Below are 23,041 nucleotides of genomic sequence, written 5' to 3'. Positions count from 1 at the left end.
TCCAATGGAACAGACACTGCTTCCAGATTCCTGAACTGGCCTGCACTGGATCACTGGGGGCACTGGAAGGTGAGTATGTCTCCATTTATTAGTTTTACTTAATCCATACCTAAAATAAATTATTATACTATTCAGTGTTAGACTGCGGTGCCAAGGACCCACCAGTAACCAACTCCAGGGCCCCACTTTTCAACTACATGCAAATGTGACATTATCCTCAATCACAGATTTCTATAACAATGAACTGGATAGATTGGTAAATGAATAAGATGCTGCCTCTGTTTGTACATAGTGATTCAAGTATCTAGTGCCAAATACTGCTCATATAAGAGGGCGGTGGTGGCCCACCGGAGGATTCTCCTGTTCTCCTGTGGGCTAGTCCGAGCCTGGTTATATCTATATAACTTGTGTGGACAGTTTTAATGATGATGCTTTTTTTCTCCCTCCACACTTTTTGGTGAAGGTTGTGGCTTTTGCCAGTTCATCTCCCAGATCTACAAGATGGTGACCATGGCATTATTTTGGCACATGAAATACAAGCCAATGCTCTGCTGAATTCTGGCAAAGACATGATAGAAACTGATAAAAACAGAAATACTCAAGAGACCATGCAACGGAGGAAATGAAATAGGAATGAAATGTTATCCTTAGAAACATCAACGATTCCTGTTATTAATACAGATGTATTGAATGCAATGTGACACCAGAAAGGGCTGCTTGTGATTAGTTAGAAATATTATGGCAATGTATATTATATATGGGGGTTTATCAGTTCTACAATCTTAGTCTTTGTTGACTGAACAATCTGAAAACTGAAAGATTTTACTGCTGATGCCAAGAACAAAACTAGAGTTTTATTTCTAAGGATAGGGGATTTCTTCTAATGATTTAGATAGTCAAGTTATTCACCTAAATATCTAATAATATTACATTGGTAAATACAGTCAATACAGCTGAGTCTCCCCTTGTTTCTTTTTCAGGGACTGATCACCATGATGCTACAGGTAGAAGTAGACCAGAGGTATTCTGCTCTGCAGGTGCTGGAACATCCATGGGTCAATGTAAGTGATATGCAAGCGATGGTACCGGGCTTACATCCCATACAGCCCATGTGGGTCCCTTTTCCTATTAGGTAGCAAAAAACCTATAAAAGACTCTTCTCTCCAGAAAAACACACTGTTGGCAAACAAGGGGAGAGGTGGAGGGGGAATTGGCTTAAAGGAGTATTCCCATCTCCAAGATCCTATCCCAATATGTAGTAGGTGAAATAATAATAATACTATTAGCAAATACCTCCAATTAGAAATGTAGTATAGTTTGTCTGATTCGCTATGTCGCTTACTCCATGTGCAGGGCATTGTAGTAGCTTAGGTATCCATAGTTACGACCACTAACAACTAACTGTCACTATATGAGTGGTCGTGACCATGGATACCTAAGCTACTGCAATGTCCTGTACAAGGGGTAAGCAAGATAGCGAATCTGAAGAACTATACTACATTTATAATTGGAGGTATTTGCTGACTGTATTATTACACCTACTACGTATTGGGATAGGATCTTGGAGATGGGAAAACCCCTTTAAAGAGGACCTGTCACCAGGTCAGAAGTGGCATTTTTGGGAGGTTACTTTATTCCCGCTGTTTTCTTGATTATTTTATTTTTTAGTTGTTTTTTTTTTAACTCTGCCATACAGTTCCAGAGATATGTTTTTTTTTTATTTAATGTTGATTTTTATGATCTTTGCAAGGGGGCATGGCTCACAGGTTAATAATGCAAAGCAGCCTAAAGACACCCCTCCAGAATGTCATGTCAGCCATGGCCCATTAGTAACGACCTTAGAAATTAGCACTGAAGGAAAAGGCCCATATCTCTAGAACCGTAGGATGGATTAAAAAAAAAGGGGGAATACTTAGGGGAGCAGCGGGAATAAAATAAGATAAAAAACTGGCCACTTTTCACCTAATGACAGGTTTCCCTTAAAGGGTGTGGAAATGTGGTGAAAATGAAAACAAGAACTACCGTAAGTTGTTCGGTCCAAGATGGCAGAACTCAGCACCATAATAGGGGCTATTATGATCTTTGCTCTGAGACCCCCGCTCTTCTGTGTGGGCCAGATACCATACTGACTGATTGGCTTTTTCTACCTTTATTATTATTTTCTACTTTCTTTCCATTCTGGAATGGTGAGTCCGTATTGATCTTTCCAGTAGTCCATTCAAAGATTGAACAATTCACAGTATTGATTTCAACTGAAATCAATGGCTGTTGTAGTCAGAATACTGCAGTTGCTCTCACGTGATGGTTTCTACAAACTCGTATTCTTTCCCAAAGAAATAACATACATGGGCATGTCTGAAATTCAGATGTATATGGTCAGGCATTGCAATACACTTGGAACGTATGTGGACTGTCCTCATTTTTGACTATATGACGTTCTACTTATATATCATTATCCAATCTTCCCAGGATGATGGTCTGCCTGAAAATGAGTACCCATTGTCGGTGGCTGGGAAGATCAAGAAACATTTCAACACAGGTCCAAAGCCGAACAGCACCACTGCTGGAGTGTCCGTCATTGCAGTAAGTTACTTACCTACTTCTACGGTAATCACCCCCACGTTGTCCAGCCCTATACCCCATGTTTGTGTGATAATGTAGGACTAATGAGATACACTATGACTAGGTAAAGCGGTAGTGATTAGTGCATCTGTATATCATTAGTTTTAAGATTGCACCTCTAATTTTGTATACCAAGATGTAGCTTAAGATCTGCAAACCATAGGAGTAAATCTGAGCTTAAAGGGAATCTGTCAGCAGATTTTTGCTATATCATCTGAGAGCATCGTAATGTAGGTAAAGAGAAGCTGACTCCAACGATGTATCACTTAGATTACTGGGTGCAACCGTTCTCACAAAATCAGAGCGTTTAGATTTTAAATGCAGCAGAGCTGAGAAAGCTGCCCCCGCCCACATGACAGCTAACCCCGCCCACACCAGGCTCTCTGTGTACAAAGTCCATAGACAGTGAGCTGCTTATCACAGGAGGGGGCGGAGTCGGACAAGTCCGGCAATGTTAATCTCTTAGTATAAATCCTTCACAGTTAGTAAACTACAGCACGCACTGTGACAAGTGACACATCACTGAATTCTGTGTTTCAGCCTCTATCTTCTGCTGTCTTCAGATTACACAGCAAAAACCTGCTGACAGATTCCCTTTAAGGAATCTCTTCACTGGGAACTATTCATAGAGTTAAGATATTAGTTTTTATATAAGCACACTAGGAGCTTCGTAATATATTGATTGCTAAGCGATTAGGCTAATAATATACTAGATATAGTGGATATATATATCTGTATAATGAAATGATATTATTCCTTTTAGATGGCAGTTTCAAAATGAGAACATAGCCGTAAGCTTAATAAAACATATATGTAGCAAGTACTGATTTATTTCCAGGATTCACAGTAACATGCGTAGATTTGTTGGACTTTTTGCTATCCAGAGTATAATAATATATAGGAAAGCTCCATATTCACATAAGAAGAACACTCTCATACTTATATAGACAAACAAGGCCAGTATGCTATGGAGATATGTATCAAAATGTATCACTGCCACCAAATTCAGGACATCACATGTGTAAAGTGTAATGAACGGGCATCGAAAACATCTTTTCAGTTAGGATTAGACTTGTTCTAAATTTACAGCCATTTATTCTGGGCAGCACTAATCATTCATTGCTCTCCAGAGGGAGAAGGACAGATTAACACCACATTCTTAGGAGAAAGAAATCCTATCAAAATATATTCCACTTTAAATGGCGATTTGTTTAGAAAGTCAGATAAGACACTGACATCAGAGATACAATAATTATTAATGCTAATTATTGACCTTCAGGGAGAGGAAGCTAATAAAGATGTTACTCTGCAGATGATCCGTGTATCCTACAGAAATCTTATCTAGTCACTAACTTCGGTGGCCCTCCTAGTTCAAGAGACTAGACAAGAGCGTGACAAGCATCCATTGAAATTAATGGACCAATTATCCCAGTCAGGCAACAGTTGAGAACTATATAAAGTATTTTAATTAATCTGTAAAGAAGTATTTTACTTTAGATTTGATATTTAGCTTTATATGTTCATATATTAAAGTAGTAAAAAAAAGTCCTCAGATGGGCATATTGCACCCATAGAGGACCCGTCACTTGCCATACATACTCGATGTCATTTTTTACTTGGTGTAAATGCCGCTGTTCTCCAGAATCTGGCTTTGTTTTTGTCTTTCTTTCTGTCTCGCTGTTCCTGAGATGTACCCCCCTTCCATATGTATATAAATCTAGACTTTTTACCCAAGTGGCCGTGGTTCTCAACCCCCTCTGTGGGTGTGGTCCTCAACCCCTCCCTGTGGGTGTGGTCCTCAAGGTTCTCAACCTCCCCTGTGAGTATGGTCCTCAACCCCCCTGTGGGTGTGGTCCTCAACCTCCCCTGTGAGTATGGTCCTAAACCCCCCTGTGGGTGTGGTCCTCAACCTCCCCTGTGGGTGTGGTCCTCAACCTCCCCTGTGGGTGTGGTCATCAACCCCTCTGTGTGGTCCTCAATTCACCCTGCGGGTGTGGTCCTCAATTCACCCTGCGGGTGTGGTCCTCAATTCACCCTGTGGGTGTGGTCCTCAACCTCCCCTGTGGGTGTGGTCTTCAACTCACCCTGTGGGTGTGGTCCTCAACCCCCTCTGTGGGTGTGGTCCTCAACCCCCTCTGTGGTATGGTCCTCAACCCCCTCTGTGGTATGGTCCTCAACTCCACCCTGTGAGTGTGGTCCTCAACCCCCCCTGTGAGTGTGGTCCTCAACCCCCCTGTGAGTGTGGTCCTCAACCCCCCCTGTGGGTGTGGTCCTCAACTCCCCCTGTGGTTGTGGTCCTCAGCCTCCCCTGTGGGTGTGGTCCTCAACCCCCCCTGTGGGTGTGGTCCTCAACCCCCCCTGTGGGTGTGGTCCTCAACCCCCCCTGTGGGTGTGGTCCTCAACCTCCCCTGTGGGTGTGGTCCTCAACCTCCCCTGTGAGTGAGGTCCTCAACTCCCCCTGTGGGTGTGGTCCTCAACTCCCCCTGTGGGTGTGGTCCTCAACCCACTCTGTGGTATGGTCCTCAACCCCCTCTGTGGTATGGTCCTCAACCCCCTCTGTGGTATGGTCCTCAACGCCACCCTGTGGGTGTGGTCCTCAACCTCCCCTGTGGGTGTGGTCCTCAACCTCCCCTGTGGGTGTGGTTCTCAACCTCCCCTGTGGGTGTGGTCCTCGACTCCCCCTGTGGGTGTGGTCCTCAACCTCCCCTGTGGGTGTGGTCCTCAACCCCCTGTGGGTGTGGTCCTCAACCTCCCTTGTGAGTGTGGTCCTCAACCCCCCCGTGGGTGTGGTCAACAACCTCCCCTGTGGGTGTGGTCATCAACCTCCCCTGTGGGTGTGGTCATCAACCTCCCCTGTGGGTGTGGTCCTCAACCTCCCCTGTAGGTGTGGTCCTCAACCCCCTGTGGGTGTGGTCCTCAATTCAGCCTGTGGGTGTGGTCCTAAACCTCCCTTGTGAGTGTAGTCCTCAACCCCCTCGTGGGTGTAGTCCTCAACCCCCTCGTGGGTGTAGTCCTCAACCCCCTCGTGGGTGTGGTCATCAACCTCCCCTGTGAGTATGGTCCTAAACCCCCCTGTGGGTGTGGTCCTCAACCTCCCCTGTGGGTGTGGTCCTCAACCTCCCCTGTGGGTGTGGTCATCAACCCCTCTGTGTGGTCCTCAATTCACCCTGCGGGTGTGGTCCTCAATTCACCCTGCGGGTGTGGTCCTCAATTCACCCTGTGGGTGTGGTCCTCAACCTCCCCTGTGGGTGTGGTCTTCAACTCACCCTGTGGGTGTGGTCCTCAACCCCCTCTGTGGGTGTGGTCCTCAACCCCCTCTGTGGTATGGTCCTCAACCCCCTCTGTGGTATGGTCCTCAACTCCACCCTGTGAGTGTGGTCCTCAACCCCCCCTGTGAGTGTGGTCCTCAACCCCCCTGTGAGTGTGGTCCTCAACCCCCCCTGTGAGTGTGGTCCTCAACTCCCCCTGTGGTTGTGGTCCTCAGCCTCCCCTGTGGGTGTGGTCCTCAACCCCCCCTGTGGGTGTGGTCCTCAACCCCCCTGTGGGTGTGGTCCTCAACCCCCCCTGTGGGTGTGGTCCTCAACCTCCCCTGTGGGTGTGGTCCTCAACCTCCCCTGTGAGTGAGGTCCTCAACTGCCCCTGTGGGTGTGGTCCTCAACTCCCCCTGTGGGTGTGGTCCTCAACCCACTCTGTGGTATGGTCCTCAACCCCCTCTGTGGTATGGTCCTCAACCCCCTCTGTGGTATGGTCCTCAACGCCACCCTGTGGGTGTGGTCCTCAACCTCCCCTGTGGGTGTGGTCCTCAACCTCCCCTGTGGGTGTGGTTCTCAACCTCCCCTGTGGGTGTGGTCCTCGACTCCCCCTGTGGGTGTGGTCCTCAACCTCCCCTGTGGGTGTGGTCCTCAACCCCCTGTGGGTGTGGTCCTCAACCTCCCTTGTGAGTGTGGTCCTCAACCCCCCCGTGGGTGTGGTCAACAACCTCCCCTGTGGGTGTGGTCATCAACCTCCCCTGTGGGTGTGGTCATCAACCTCCCCTGTGGGTGTGGTCCTCAACCTCCCCTGTAGGTGTGGTCCTCAACCCCCTGTGGGTGTGGTCCTCAATTCAGCCTGTGGGTGTGGTCCTAAACCTCCCTTGTGAGTGTAGTCCTCAACCCCCTCGTGGGTGTAGTCCTCAACCCCCTCGTGGGTGTGGTCATCAACCTCCCCTGTGGGTGTGGTCCTCAACCCCCCATGGGTGTGGTCCTCACCCCCCCCCGTGGGTGTGGTCATCAACCTCCCCTGTGGGTGTGGTCATCAACCTCCCCTATGGGTGTGGTCCTCAACCCCCCCTGTGGTGTGGTCCTCAACCTCTCCTGTGGGTGTGGTCCTCAACCTCCCCTGTGGGTGTGGTCCTCAACCTCCCCTGTGGGTGTGGTCCTCAACCCCCTGTGGGTGTGGTCCTCAACTCACCCTGTGGGTGTGGTCCTCAACCTCCCTAGTGAGTGTGGTCCTGAACCCCCCATGGGTGTGGTCATCAACCTCCCCTGTGGGTGTGGTCATCAACCTCCCCTGTGGGTGTGGTCCTCAACCCCCCTGTGAGTGTGGTCCACAACCCCCCTGTGGGCGCCTTCTTATGGATTACGCCTACTTGGCTAAGAAGACTAGATTTATATACAGTAACAGACAGGCGTGGGAACAAGCAAAACAATGTCAGATTCAGAACAGTGGAATTTAGGTAAAAAAAATATCATATTTATGACAAGTGACAGGAACTCTTTAACTGTCCATATTTTGGATGTTCCACCCAGAGTGCAGCACCCTCTTCCAATTTCTCCGCCCCTTTACTTGTACTGAATTGGACTTACCACACCATGGGGATTTACAGAGCTGTAAGGTTAGTTCAGTAGATCCATAGAGAAGCTTCATAGCTATAAGATTCACTGGTATATAATATGGACGGTTAAACACAAGTACTGGATACCTGCATGAGTTAGACCTAAGCCCCTCGAATGCTGTTGCAAAGTTGACCAAATCTGTAAATACACGAATATCATATGTTTATGGGGGCCTCCTGATCCTCCTCCAAAAGATGATATTGGAGAAAATAAAGATTGGGCATGTTGAATTTCAGCATGCCTGATGCTTTGTTTTCTGGTGAGAAAATCTGCAGGCTGAGACGTGTATTTGGGAGGCTGAGAGGAACGGCTATTGGCCGACAGCTATTGAAGTTTTATAGGCAGTTTAACACCTGTGAGAATAACCATAATGTTATTATAACCAGAAAATCAAGGGCCATAATGTTGAGTTTTGGAAAAGGGAAAAAAATCTAAATGAATCGGTTATTCTAAACACTTGGACATTATCTTATGTCTTCCAATCATCTCCAGAGGCGTCTAGGACTGGCCGAGCAGCAGATCCAACTCTTGGATGAGAACATGACTGTCGACCCTAAATGTTTCCCGTTCCTCCGGCTGCTGATGTTAGTGATAGATGTGCTATTGCTGTTACCCTCTAATGAATGTGGGCTGTGCGTATTGACCCTGCCATGTAGACAGAAGAACATCATTATTATTATTATTATTAGCAATGCTTTTTTGATTTTATTATGGAAGCATGAAACTTACCTGTTCTCATGATTTTATTTCTTTTGAGTTGTTGGCTTTCTACTTACCGTAGTACTATGCACATTTTCTTACTTGCATGCTTTTTCAGCGATTTCTCTCCAAGTTATTCTTTGCACACATTCACATTGCATAGTCTCTGCTCATTGCTCATATGTATTATGTTGTCATTGCTCACATGGATAACAAAGGCAGCTGCACTCTGCAGCACATCCAAGGACCGCCAGCACGCCTGTCCATGAAAGGGATTGGGCAATTCCTTCCTAACTTTCTAACAATCCAGTTTTACATTCCTTTTTCTTTTCCTTGTTATTTTTTTTTCTTTTCTTGCTCGCCTGTTGAGTGCTGTGTAGTATGGATCAGCGCTGTGGTATTGAAGCAAGCATATCCCACAGTATTGATCTTATTAACCAGGGTTTATCTTAAACTGCTTACAATATTAAGAGAACATTTTATTTTACTGCCACGCTGATGGACACATTTTCATTATTAGCTTAATTCGGGGCTGGTGGACATTATATGTGTTATTATACATGGCATTATTGAGCACCTTTTTTGTCACAATATTGTTAGAAATCCACAGAAAAAATATGACTAACCTGGTAAATACATTGCAATATATATCTAGTATCGATCCTGGGCTGCAATCTGTGTTTTGATTAAAAATTCTACTGGTCGCTACTGGAAACTGTCAGCAAGCTTGTAAGAGCTTAGCTGAACTCCTACAGTGCAATAGAAAAAGCCATGTTCCCATGTAGAGTAAATGCTGTATTTTTGGGCTTTTAATGGGAGTCTGCCACCAGATTTTTACCACTTAATTTCAGAGCTGCATAATGTACAGCCAGAGACCCTGATTCCAACGATGTATCACTTACTGGGCTGCTTGCTGTAGCTTTTATAAAATCAATGTTTTATCAGCAGGAGATTATCACTAGAGGACTAGTAAACCTGCTGCCATGTAGTCTTGAGCTCTGTATAACCCCACCTCCACCACTGATTGGCCACTTTTTAAGTACACTGTACATTGGGCAGAAAGCTGCCAATCAGTGGTGTGGGCGGGGTTATGCAGAGCTCAGCATTCAGAGAACTAATAGATCTGCAGCAGATAAAACTGTGATTTAATCAAACTACAGCAAGCAGCCCAGTAAGTGACACATCGCTGGAATCAGGGTCTCTGTCGCTACATCTTTCTGTTCTCAGTTGGGGTAGCAGAAATCTGGTGACAGATTCCCTTTAACTATTTAAGCAAATACTGATGTTATTACGCTGCGGATCTGAGTGTTAATTTATTTTGATGCTGCGTATTCTCGCAATGCAAAAAAAATGCAGCGTCTTACTGTTCCAGCACAGTGGATGGGATTTATAGAAATCTCATGCCCACTGTGCTTTTTTTTTTAGACAGTGTAAACGGACCTGCGGATCGTGTATGAAATCCACAGCATGTCAATTTCTCTTGTGGGTACGCTGTTTTCTTTGTGAATTTTACCCATAGAATTGCATTAAATGAGCAAAATAGCCGCAGATAAAAAAATGTACATTTTGATGCGTTTCTGCTGTGAAAACGCACTAAAAATGCATGTAGTCCACACATGACTGTACCAATAAAGTTCCTTCATAGCTAAAAAAAACGGAAGTATCGTAAACAAAAGAGCTTTATTTAAAAGAGGACGCAACAAAAAGAGACAAAAAAAACGCAACATTAAAAGCGCATATAACTGTTAAAAGTGGTATTCTCATTTTGAATACTAGATATTTTCTATGATTCTATATATTATCATTTTTCATATAATATATTACTTGTTTGTAAAATGTTTAATAAAACAGATTGAACATAAAAGCGCATATAAAAAAAACAAAACACGCAAGTGACCTAATTATCTAATAGGTGTAAATCTGCAACATAAAAAAACCTCACTAAATGCTCATCGTGGGAACATAGCCTAAAAAAGCTGCATCAAATCTGTAACAAATAGCTTATCAAATAAAGTGAAAAATGTATAAAAAAAAAAGAAAGAAAATCGCACATTGCAATTGGCATATTTTGCAGTGATCCGATTTTCTCAGATGAGAGAATTGTATCACAGGTGCTGAGAAGACGGAAAACTTAATTTCTCCATTCTGTGAGTCCGCGAAAATCGGACTGCACACGGATGTCATCCGAGTGCAGTCTGACGTTTTCCGCGCATCCATAGACTTGAATAGGTGAGTGGTATCCAATTTGCGTAGTGGCTCACAGCATACTGTGGTTTTTTTTCTCATGCTGAAAAAAATCGCTGATGATTACTGCCCCATAGAATAACATTGGTTCGAGTGCTAGTCGATAAAACATCAGATAGCACTTATCCAATATTAGCAAGCCCTAAGGCCACGTTCACACGTTCAGTATTTTACATCAGTATTTGCAAGCCAAACCCAGGAGTGGAACAATCAGAGGAAAAGTATAAGGCCACGGCCCCACTATCAGTATTCGGTCAGTATTTTTTCTCAGGAGTGGGAGCCAAAACCAGGAGTGGGTGATAAATGCAGAATTGGTGACTTGTTTCTATTATACCTTTTCTCTGATTGTTCCTCACCTGGTTTTGGCTCCCACTCCTGAGAAAAAATACTGACCAAATACTGATAGTGGAGCCGTGGCCTAATAGAAACACTTTGGCTTACAAATACTGATGTAAAATACTGACTAAATACTGAGCGTGTGAACGTGGCCTAATATAAAGAATTGAGTTTACGCACAAACTTACTCAACCATTTATGTACAAGCTGAAGTCTATGTAGCACCGTACAGTGTTATGAGGTGAACAAGACATGCCAAACCCAAACAAACAATAGGGGTTTAAAATAACTAAATAAGACATACTTCTCAATCACTGGGGTCCGACCACTGGAACCCCCACTGATCCTGCGACCTGGGCCTCTGAAGAGCATCATGTGAATGGAGCATAGGTCAATCATGCGCACTGCCACTCCATTCACTCCTAATGGGACCACCCGAGATAGCCGAGTGCTTCAGCACTCCCATAGGGGCTGCTGTGGCACTAATAGTAGTGCCGTTTTACTGGTGAAACAGCTGTTTTCCTGAAAAATTAAGCGAGTGTGTAAGAAGCAGTTAAAAGCTGAGCCTCTGCATGTGGACCCAGCTGTATGGTAAAAATACCTCCAATTAGGGCTATAAGAAAATAAGCCTCTTCAGAGAGGAAGAGGACTGATCTCTAGCGCCATCTAACGGATGAAGCAATTCTAAAAATCAATATCAACCCTTTAACGAGCCTTGAGGAGCATTGCATGGCCTATAAGTCTCCTTACGCCGGCTTGGCACTCTCCACAAGGAGAAACGTTTCCCTTTACAGGCCCAATTAGGGCCATATTAAAGGAAATCTGTCACCCCTGGCACTTATCTAACCTCTAATATGGGCATACAGGTGATAGAAGTTTGAATCTATACCTACCTTTATGCCCCATATTAGAGGTCTTGTTGCAGAGAATTGTTTTTTTATTCTTTCCAGTTTTTGATGTTTCCCGTCCGGGAGACGCAAAGACATCCTCGCTTACTGTTTGAATTCAAATATTTCCCCCCTCCCCTGCACGTCACACTGCCCTGTGAGGTGCAGTTCCCGTGGCCGGATGCCGTGCCTGCGCAATTTACCTTGTATGTAAGGCTCAGTAATCCCTGCCGTCTTGTGTGCCGGCGCTGGGAAGGCAGGGTGACTCACCGGCGCCTGCGCACAAGTTCCCTGCTCTACAAGGATACACAAACTGCAGAAATTACTGCGCCTTGCGTACAAGGTAGATTGGGCAGGCGCGGGATCCGGCCATGGGAACTGCACCTCACAGAGCACTGTGACGTGCAGGGGAGGGGGGAAATATTTTAATTCAAACAGTAGGCGGGGATTTCTTCATGTTCCCCGGACAGGAAATGTCAAAAACTGGAAACAATAAAAATACATTTCTCTGCAACAAGACCTCTAATATGGGGCATACATGTAAGTATAGATTCACATTTCTGTCACCTCTATGCCCATATTAGAGGTCTGATAAGTGAAAGAGGTGACAGCTTCCCTTTAACACATTTTCAGATTTTTGCTATGTAATCTGAAGACAGCATGAGGTAGTGGTTAAAACACAGATTTCAGCAATACCTCTCTTATCAAGCTCCTTGGCTTTGTTTGCTTGTAATGATTGTTCTAGCACCAGGAGCTTATCATTGCTGGGACACAGCAGTGCATGCATGCTAGTCTGACACACCCCCTCCTGTGATAAGCAGCTCACTGTGTATGGATATTGTATACAGAGCCTGGTGTGGGTGGAGTTAGTTTCCTCAGCTCTGCTTTATTGCTAAATCTAAAAGCTCTGATTGTGTCAGAACGGCTGCACCCAGTAATCTAAGTGATACATCATTGGATTCAGCTTCTCTTTGCCTACATCATGCTGCTCTCAGATGAGGTAGAAAAAAAACTGCTGACAGATTCCCTTTAACAAGCTTATTCAGATAAGGAGTTATAGATAAACTAAAACTGTCCCAATGAAACGTCAAACTTTAATGTGTAATTACGTTTGATCATAGTTGGTTATTTTAAAGTGTTCTTTCACCTTTTAATTACATATTAGTATTTTATGGAAAAATCCCTTCTGTGCATGGACTATATTGAGTAAAATGCCCAGTCTGTATAAATACTGTAAAAGTTCGTCAGTTCATCATGCAGCAATGTGAACGGTGACCTTTAGCTCATGTTCTGGGAATAAGCTATTTGTAGCAGATGTGCATCTGTCAGCCCCAGACAATGTCAGACACAGTCGGTATCATTGTAACTAAAGTCACTGCTGGTAACAATTACAGCTTATGCTCGATTTACCAAGCACATTGTAACTTAATACTGTACAGTCTACATTAATTATCAGACGCTGCTGGATTCATGAAAGCCATAAATTGACACATCTCATTGAAGACATCCTGCAGTTGTAAATCAGCTGTGAACCCCTTTACTACCATTGGGGTCAGCACAAAAAGGAACCTCAAGATCTGTATTCATTATGTGAACAGGCGAATAATAATTGGTATAAAGCAAATTATAGTGAAAACAGTAAAGAAAGTGAAATTACTGAATGGTGCGGATTGCACAGCAGTTTGGCAATTGTCAGACATAATTCAAGATCAACTTTAAAGTGGAATTTTCCTAAATGTGAAATAAAATCACCAGAAGGTGGTGATGGATGATCTGTAGAGTTCAATCTGAAACCTAAAAGTTATAGAAAAAAGAAAAAAACTTTAAAAAAAACTATAATAGGCCTTTCCTTGCGTAAATAAGGTATTAATTAATATTTGGAATTTTAAAAGGGTTGTCCCTTTATGGAAAACTTTTACCTGCCGGCTCAGTTCGTTGTAAAGAAAAACAAACTGTGCTTTACTTACCTTTCTTGGCTCTAGCACTGCTTTTTTGGCGCTGCTCCACTGATTGTGAATACAGGGTGGGCCATTTATATGGATACACCTAAATTAAATGGGAATGGTTGGTGATATCAACTTCCTGTTTGTGGCACATTAGTATATGGGAGGGCGAAAACTTTTCCAGATGGGTGGTGACCATGGCGGCCATTTTGAAGTCGGCCATTTTGGATCCAACTTTATTTTTTTCAATGGGAAGAGGGTCATGTGACACATCAAACTTATTGAGAATTTCATAAGAAAAACAATGGTGTGCTTGGTTTTAACGTAACCTTATTCTTTCATGAGTTTTTTTTACAAGTTTATGACCACTTATAAAATGTGTTCAAAGTGCTGCCCATTGTGTTGGATTGTCAATGCAACCCTCTTCTCCCACTCTTGACACACTGATAGCAACACCGCAGAAGAAATGCTAGCACAGGCTTCCAGTATCCATTGTTTCAGATGCTGCACATCTCGTATCTTCACAGCATAGACAATTGCCTTCAGATGACCCCAAAGGTAAAAGTCTAAGGGGGTCAGATCGGGAGACCTTGGTGGCCATTCAACTGGCCCACGATGACCAATCCTCTTTCCAGGAAACTGTTCATGTAGGAATGCTCGGGCCTGACACCCATAATGTGGTGGTGCACCATCTTGTTGGAAAAACTCAGGGAACGTGCCATCTTCAGTGCATAAAGAGGGCAACACATCATCATGTAGCAATTTCAGATATCCAGTGGCATTGAGGTTTCCATTGATGAAGAATGGCCCCACTATCTTTGTACCCCATATACCATACCATACCATCAAGATACGAGATGTGCAGCATCTGAAACAATGGATACTGGAAGCCTGTGCTAGGATTTCTTCTGCGGTGTTGCTCTCAGTTTGTCAAGAGTGGGAGAAGAGGGTTGCATTGAGAATCCAGCACAATGGGCAGCACTTTGAACACATTTTATAAGTGGTCACAAACTTGTAAAAAACTCATGAAAGAATAAAGTTACGTTAAAACCAAGCACACCATTGTTTTTCTTATGAAATTCTCAATAAGTTTGATGTGTCACATGACCCTCTTCCCATTGAAAAAAATAAAGTTGGATGCAAAATGGCTGACTTCAAAATGGTCGCCATCCATCTGGAAAAGTTTTCCCCCTCCCATATACTAATGTGCCACAAACAGGAAGTTGATATCACCAACCATTCCTATTTTATTTAGGTGTATCCATATAAATGGCCCACCCTGTACTATGATGATTGCACGTCGATAGCACTGCAGCCAATCACTGAGTTCAGCAGCTCTGCCGAGTAAGATGGCATAAGCTCAGTGATTAGCTACAACACTGATGACATGATGTCACCACTGCAGCCAAACAACAAAATTTCCAAAAGCGGACAACCACTTTAAGGCTATGTGCCCACGATGCAGAAATGAAGCAGAACATTTCTGCAGCATTTCTGCATCTCCCTGGCAGAAAAAACGCATGCAGATTGTGCATGCGTTTTTCCTGCCAAATACATGCGGATTGACAAGCGCTTTCCAGGCGATTTTAGCATCACTTGGAAAGTGCTTGACAACTAGGTCACACTATATAAATCCATGCAAACAGCATGGATTTATATAGTGTGACCGTAAAAGAATGTTTAAAAATAAACCTATACTTACCATCCGATGGCCCGGCGCGTGTTGCTGCGCTCCTTCCTGGGCTGCCAACTGATCGCGGGACACTGCACTGAAGGGCCTGCGGTCACATGACTGTGATGTCACCGCAGGTCCTTCAGTCCTGCCCGCAAGCACAGGGAAGGAGACCGGGGGCCGTCGGAAGGTGAATATAATCTTTATTTTTTATTTTATTCTTTTTTTTACAGGTACAATGGTACCCAGGTCTGGATGAGAGTCTCCTCTCCTCCAGAACTGGGTACCATCCGCACATTGAAACGCATATAATCTGTGAGTACAAATGTACTGGCACGGATTATGTGCGTCTCAATGCAAGTTAATGGCGGCGATTACGCCGCGCTTCCGCAAAATTAATGGACATGCTGCGGATTTTTGAGCGCAGCATAAACGCTGCGGAAAAATCCACAGCATGGGCATTGAAAGTGCTTAATTGCATAGGGGACCATGGCAGAAGGCTTACCATGCGTTTACGCTGCGGAAATTTCCGCACCAAAAAACGCATGAAATACGCATCGTGGGCACACAGCCTAAGAAGGTTTTTACTGCGGAATTACAAGACACCACACTACTTTTGTTCATAGTCTGTGTCTTGAATTGCAGCACAGCATTTATACAGTGATGTCACAATGCAGGGATAGTAAACACAGTGATGTCACAGTACAGGGATAATAAACAGTGATGTTACAGTACAGGGATAATAAACACAGTGATGTTACAGTACAGGGATAGTAAACACAGTGATGTCACAATGCAGGGATAGTAAACACAGTGATGTCACAGTACAGGGATAATAAACAGTGATGTCACAGTACAGGGATAGTAAACACAGTGATGTCACAGTACAGGGATAATAAACAGTGATGTTACAGTACAGGGATAGTAAACACAGTGATGTCACAGTACAGGGATAATAAACACAGTGATGTCACAGTACAGAGATAATAAACAGTGATGTCACAGTACAGGGATAATAAACAGTGATGTCACAGTACAGGGATAGTAAACACAGTGATGTCACAGTACAGGGATAACAAACAGTGATGTTACAGTACAGGGATAATAAACACAGTGATGTCACAGTACAGGGATAATAAACAGTGATGTCACAGTACAGGGATAGTAAACACAGTGATGTCACAGTACAGGGATAACAAACAGTGATGTTACAGTACAGGGATAATAAACACAGTGATGTCACAGTACAGGGATAGTAAACACAGTGATGTCACAGTACAGGGATAACAAACAGTGATGTTACAGTACAGGGATAGTAAACACAGTGATGTCACAGTACAGGGATAATAAACAGTGATGTCACAGTATAGTAATTATATAGACAGTGGTGTCACAGTGGAGGAATAATATTACCATGATTTTATAACAAGGGAATAACACACACACAAATGGCACAATGTACTTGTTACTTCACATCAAAGAAAAGAAAACAAATGGTGTCGGCACAGGTCATTAAAAATGTAGTGATGTCACTGGAATAATATTAAAATGAATGTCACAGAGAAGAGATAATACATGGGGCTCCATAGTTAAACTTAGAATAGGGCCCCCTGGAACACTCTTTAGTTGTCAGGACCCATAGAAGCTGCCATATCATAGTTACACTTTTTGAAGAATAAAAAAATGTATCCTTATTTAAAAAAAAATGGAACCAGTAACTTTTTTGAGTGTCAATGGCTTCATCCAACGCTCCTTTGAGTATTGGCTTCCTGGTGCCGGGGGGCGGTGTGCTACTGCCGTTTGTCATTTCGGACCAGTGGCATTAGTTGCGCCACTAGTCCGAACTGTGCGCTCTGTGGTCTCCCTAAGAGACCAGCCCACGCTGATAGATTTCAGCAGTGGCCGGTAACCTAGGCTACAAGTAGTAAACTATAGAATTAAACCCCCCTTACCCATTCTTTAAAACGAAGCTAAAAGATAAATCGCAAAATTGTTTTTTTTTACAAGGACTTGAACTTTTAATTATTTATATTGTTGATAATAATCCCTTAAGAAGCAACTGGTTGATTATTCTGTCTTAAAATGTCCAGAGACAGTGGACACACAAGCACTGTAACTCAGTCCCACTACCCGGATCCTCTTGTACCAGGAATGTCAATAGGAATTGGGACCCTACAAGGGACTTTCACTCAGAGACACCGAACATATACTGGGAGAGAAGGGAATCAAAAGAATACCAGGAGGAGCCATGATAACAATATCTAGACATACAAACATTTTTAAAAGACATTAGCCCCAATAATTAATCTTGGTGTTTACAGCAGGATTCTAGCGTAAAACACCTCCAAATGTTGCAGAATTTTGCAGTATATGAACCTCACATTGGAATAGTCCAATGACATGTTAGACCAGTAGGTGGCAGCATTAAACCATAGTCATATCATGTTCCATGCAACTGGCATGGATTTATATTGTGTGACCAACTTATGCTGCTTTAAATGCCGCATCAATAGTAAAAAAAAGAATTAAAACGTAAAAAATAAAAAAAAACATTATACTTACCTCTCCGGCGGCCCCGGTCTCCTCTCCGGTGACTTGCTCTGTCCTCGGTGTCCCGCGGTGTTCTGAAAGGACCTGTGGTGATGTCATTTAGTCAGCTGACAGGTCACGCAACCGCTGACCATCACATGACTAAATGACGTCACCGCAGGTCCTTTCAGAACACCGCGGGACGCCGAGGACAGAGCAAGTCACAGGAGAGGAGACCGGGGGCCGTCGGAGAGGTAAGTATGTTTTTATGTTTTTTTTACATTTTTTACGTTTTAATTCTTTTTTTACTAATGGTACCCGGATCTGGACGAGAGTCTCCTCTTCTCCAGACCCGGGTACCATCCGCGCATTGAACCACATAACATCTACATGCATACAAGTATACATGCGGATATTATGCGGTTCAATGCAAGTCAATGGCGGCGATTTCGCCATTTTCACAATAAATGGTTGTGCTGAAGATTTTTCCGCAATGATAAACCGCAGCGGAAATTTCCGCAGCATGTGCACATCACATGCGGATTATTATTGGGAAACATGGCAGACAACTTTACAAGCGTTTTTAATGCGTTTTCGCGGCGGAAATGCCGCTACGGAAACGCATTAAATCCGCCTCGTGGGCACACAGCCTCACTAGGGATGAGTGGACCCGTGTATGTTTAAGCTCGACGGGTTTGAGCGATCTTTAGTCCAAAGTTCAGTTCGGGTACCAGAAATCTACACATGAACTTGACCCTGTACCCGAACCCAATAGAAGTCAATGGGGACCTGAAATTTGGTGCTGTAAAAAGATCATAGTAAGGGCTTGGGGGCTGCAAAAGGCTCTCTATTGTCCGGTAGGTACTACATTAGTAGTGTAGTTATTTTATTAGTATAATAGTTATTATATTTGTTGTACAGTTATTTCATTAGTATAATAGTTACTGTATTAGCGCTGTAGTTATTTTGTTAGTAGTGTAGTTCTTCTATTGGTATAGTAATTACTATATTAGTAGTGTTTATATTTTATTAGTATAATAGTTATTATATTCGTAGTGTAGTTATTCTATTAGTATAGTAGTGCAGTTATTTTATTAGTATAGTAGGTACTATATTAATAGTGTAGTTCTGTTAGTATAGTAGTTACTATATTAGTAGTGTAGTTATTTTATTGGTATATTAGTTATTATATCAGTACCATAATTATTTTATTAGTATAGTAGTCACTATGACAGTAGTGTAGTTCTTCTATTAGTATCAGAGTTACTATATTAGTAATGTAGTTATTTTATTAGTATAGTAGTTACTATATTAGTAGTGTAGTTACTTTATTGGTATAGTAGTGCAGTTATTTTATTAGTATAGTAGGTACTATATTAGTGTAGTTATTTTATTAGTATATTAGTTATTATATCAGTAGCATAATTATTTTATTAGTATAGTAGTTACTATATTAGTAGTGTAGTTCTTCTGTTAGTATAGTAGGAACTATAATAGTAGCATAGTTCTGTTAGTATAGTAGGTAGTATATTAGTAGTGCATTTATTTTATTGGTATATTAATTAATTCTATAGTTCTTCTATTAGTACATAACATATTAGTATGGTAGTTATTTTATTAGTTGTGTATTTTTACATTAGTAGTATAGTTATATATTGGAAAATAATATAACTGTAGTTAAAATGATCTGACATGTTACATTATTGTGCTAACAAACATAGTAATGATCTAGTATACGGTAATAAATACTCAAAAACAAATTCCCAGTTGTACATTTTGATGTCGGCAGTGAAGGCACACTTGAGAACAGATATTCTGTGTTATGCCTAGTGCAGGGCCTAAGGGGGGCAGCACGTGGAACATATAAAATAGAGCAGTCACATACCGGCCCCCTCAGGCATTACATCGGGGATAACACACGGTATTAATTTTCCTGTAGCGCTGCTTTATTAATATTCAATATGTTGAATATTGACGAAAAGTAACACTTTTACTAAGTAGGTCATTTTGTTTTGCAAAGTATGATAAAATTACCGTAAATGATCCATTGTTCAGTAGGGGGTATAATGTTGTAGTGACCCCTCTGATCAATGGAGGGTATGGGGGGAGAGATAATATGATGTATTATATTATATTATACCAGGGTCATGTGGAAATAGAATCTTTTTACCAAATTGATGATCCACTGAGTTGCCCCATTTCTTTCTGCTCAGCTGGACCACGGTTTTTCCATCAAGAGATCAGGGTCTTTGGACTACTACCAACAGCCAGGAATGTATTGGATAAGGTATGAGATGGTTCAGCGCCAACAGTCAGTGTTTCCATGGCGACGTGCTGGCAGTCTCCATTAACCAGTCCCTTCAGTGGATAAACATGCTTTTTTTTAAATTTTTTTTAATTTTTATACCCAGTCCATATGCCGCTTTATAAGTTATAATCTCAGTCTCTGTTGAGATTTCGCAACCACATTTTCCATCCCTTTTCGTCCATTATTCACGCTAACATGGCCAGCTTTCTTCATCATACATTTGCTAAATGCCTCTTGTGGTTTAAAAGACAGTATACATACAAATAAAGTGCAGTGCATTAACCTTAACTGCAAAAATATAAGAAAAGTTGCTATCTTGATTTTATCAGATGTAGCAGAACTGAGGTTATTTAATGACTTATGGCGGGGACAGACAACCGTGTATTCTGTCATCGTGTCGATTAGGCAAATGAGATCACACTCTGATCGCACTCTGATCGCACTCTGATCACACTCTGATCACACTCTGATCACACTCTGATCGCACTCTGATCACAGTATCAGGATATTGTGATCTGATTCTCTCACATGAAGAGAAGATGGAAAAAGAAATTTCTCCATCTTCTCCATTGTATCAGTTTGTGAAGATCAGACTGCACTCAGATGTCATCCTAGTGCAGTCCGAGGTTTTCCGCGGACTCATTGACTTCGAATATCAGATCAAACTCGGGCATTCACCGACTTCTTCCTCAGACATCTCTGTCCAAGGAAAATATCAGACATGTGCACGGTCCCATACACTAACATTGGTCCGAGTGTGATCTGACGTTTTGCCAGATTGCACTCGAACCGATAATATGGTCATGTGCACTAGCGCTTAGTCTCATTATGAATGGTTAAAAATGCAAAATGTTTGTTAAAACTTTGCAGTTTAGCTCTTAGGCCTCATTCAGTCGTCAGATTTTCACGTGTAGAACTCGTACCTACTATAGTCTATGGGGCTGTTCACATGTCTGTGTATTTTTGCGGACCAGTTTCTCTGCATCAAAACACAGAGAAATGTCTGATTTTGATTTGAGTCATGGCTCAAACTTGCTAATGCAAGTCTATGGGTCTGTGAATAAAATCAGACAGCTCTAGGTTGACATCCATGTGCGGTTTAATTTTCACGGTATGATAAGATATACTTGAGAAAACTTCTGGTACACAAAAAAAAAAAGATGAAACTGACACTGATAAAAATCGGACCGTTATTGGTGTACGAGAAAGATCACTAACGCCTGAATGAGGCCTTACTACAAATCTTCTCCATGTTCAGGAAGAGACCTGTAATTCTATTGTTTACTACCGGTTCCATAAGTTACTGGGCACCATTGCAGTCTATCCGCGAAGGCAGGTCTCCTGGGCTAAGAGTGCAGCACTTACAAGCTCTTTCCTCTAGAAAGAGCTGTTCTGAAGTATCTGGCCAGTTTTAGTGCCCCTGTGCTCCTCTGATACTGCAGAGGCAAAGCAGAGTCTGTGTGCATCGTTAGAGAGCTCACAGTCTGGAAGAGCAGAGCAGTCCGAACTTTCAGTCAATAAGGAGCGAACTGTCAGTCAAAAAGGAGCGCACCGCCCCCAGTAATCAGGAAGCCAGGAGTCAGCAGAGCACTGTGCTACAGATTGAAGACATGAGACCACCCCGAATAACCGTTATTTGTGCAGGTAAGATGTACTAGCTTTACCCACTGTCCTACTTAAAACTATGTAGGACAGAAGGCACGCCAAATTCAAAACTCAGCTCTGTTACATCTGTATACTGCATATTACATATTTAGAATATCAGAATGTAATGTATTATATCTATATCCTGTCGTTTTAAACCACACAAAACACAACCCTTACCGAAAACCTGACGACTAAGAATGCATAACATGAGAATGCATTCAGCATCAGTCACTTCAGTGTGTTATGGTCTGCAGTTTATTGTCTGGCTCTTTGTTCTGTTTGTCTCTCTATATATTATATATACGGTATATTTTAGTTATGTTTCTGTTTGTACGATACAGAGGTTGAATTCTTCATGTCTATGAACCTTTGTTCAAAGCAAATGCACATGCTCCATAAAGTGACTTTTATTTTTAGGGTAATACACAGTAACAACATGTATATATATATATATATATATATATATATATATATATATATATAATTATAGGCCAAAAACGTGCTGTGATCTGTATCATATTCTTATTAAAAAGTGAAAAATGGGAGCTGTTCATTTAAAGGTAAATTGTGTTGAGATTAAATTACATTAGAAAGTGTTACACATTGAGTCGTTATTGATCCCTGAAAATTCAGGCATTGGGATGTTGACCAAGGTCCCGTGGTTTGAGGTGGTCCACAGCCCCTCGATCAGGTATGGCCTCTTACAAATTTAATGAAAGTCAGCCAAACCTGCCAATTTCAGTGACACTGGCTGGCTGTCAAATGTGAATGGGGCTACTCTCTTCCCAAAAGCAGGTGTCAGGGGGGAAAAAAGATTAGGTTTATTCGATTTCAACCTGTTACTGTGGGAGATAAGAGGAGTCTGTCAGCGACTCATTTCCCTTATGCCTTTCGAAAGACTCGCCGTGGTCTCCTGACTGGAACTCAACACCCTCATACTGTATATGCCTATGGGGCTGTTGAGTTTGGGTCCGGAGACCTGCAGCCGTGGACTTCGCAGTCAGTACTTGGACCATAAATGTCAAATGTGTGAACGGCTTCAGTCAGATTCTCCCAACACAGAACTACTTCATTGTCAATGGCACTGCTGCACCTTCCTTCTGAGGGTTGGCAAGTCTAGCAGTCGATCAAGCAGTCAAATCGCCAATTATTAGTGAGTGGTGGCATGTCCAAGTAATATTTCTTAATATAACTGGAACTAGTGTAACTTTCCCATATACATTCTGTATAGAATTGGTGGGAATCGATTTGCAGGACCCAATCCTACAGCCACACAGGAG

The 23,041-nt window shown here is 42.6% G+C and overlaps 1 protein-coding gene across 4 annotated transcripts in view; it reads left to right on the top strand.

Annotated features, from left to right (window-relative positions):
* The window catches only part of DCLK1 (doublecortin like kinase 1), a 422,097-nt gene that overhangs the window by 383,332 nt on the left and 15,724 nt on the right, over window positions 1–23,041 (top strand). For 3 of the 4 annotated variants that reach the window (XM_073662543.1, XM_073662542.1, XM_073662545.1), the window contains 2 exons: window positions 981–1,061; window positions 2,470–2,583. In XM_073662543.1, the coding sequence (XP_073518644.1) occupies window positions 981–1,061; window positions 2,470–2,583 (195 nt within the window). Of the gene's footprint in view, window positions 1–980; window positions 1,062–2,469; window positions 2,584–20,019; window positions 20,094–23,041 lie in introns of all 4 variants that reach the window. The other variant, XM_073662544.1, reaches the window with a different exon arrangement.

The sequence above is a fragment of the Phyllobates terribilis genome, unplaced genomic scaffold (genome assembly GCF_046119375.1).
Source record: "Phyllobates terribilis strain yellow unplaced genomic scaffold, ASM4611937v1 Scaffold_2__4_contigs__length_985480577, whole genome shotgun sequence".
In the NCBI taxonomy this organism is placed as follows: domain Eukaryota; kingdom Metazoa; phylum Chordata; class Amphibia; order Anura; family Dendrobatidae; genus Phyllobates; species Phyllobates terribilis.
The sequence above is the reverse complement of the archived record's forward strand: the minus strand, read 5'-3'. Positions and strand labels throughout refer to the sequence as shown.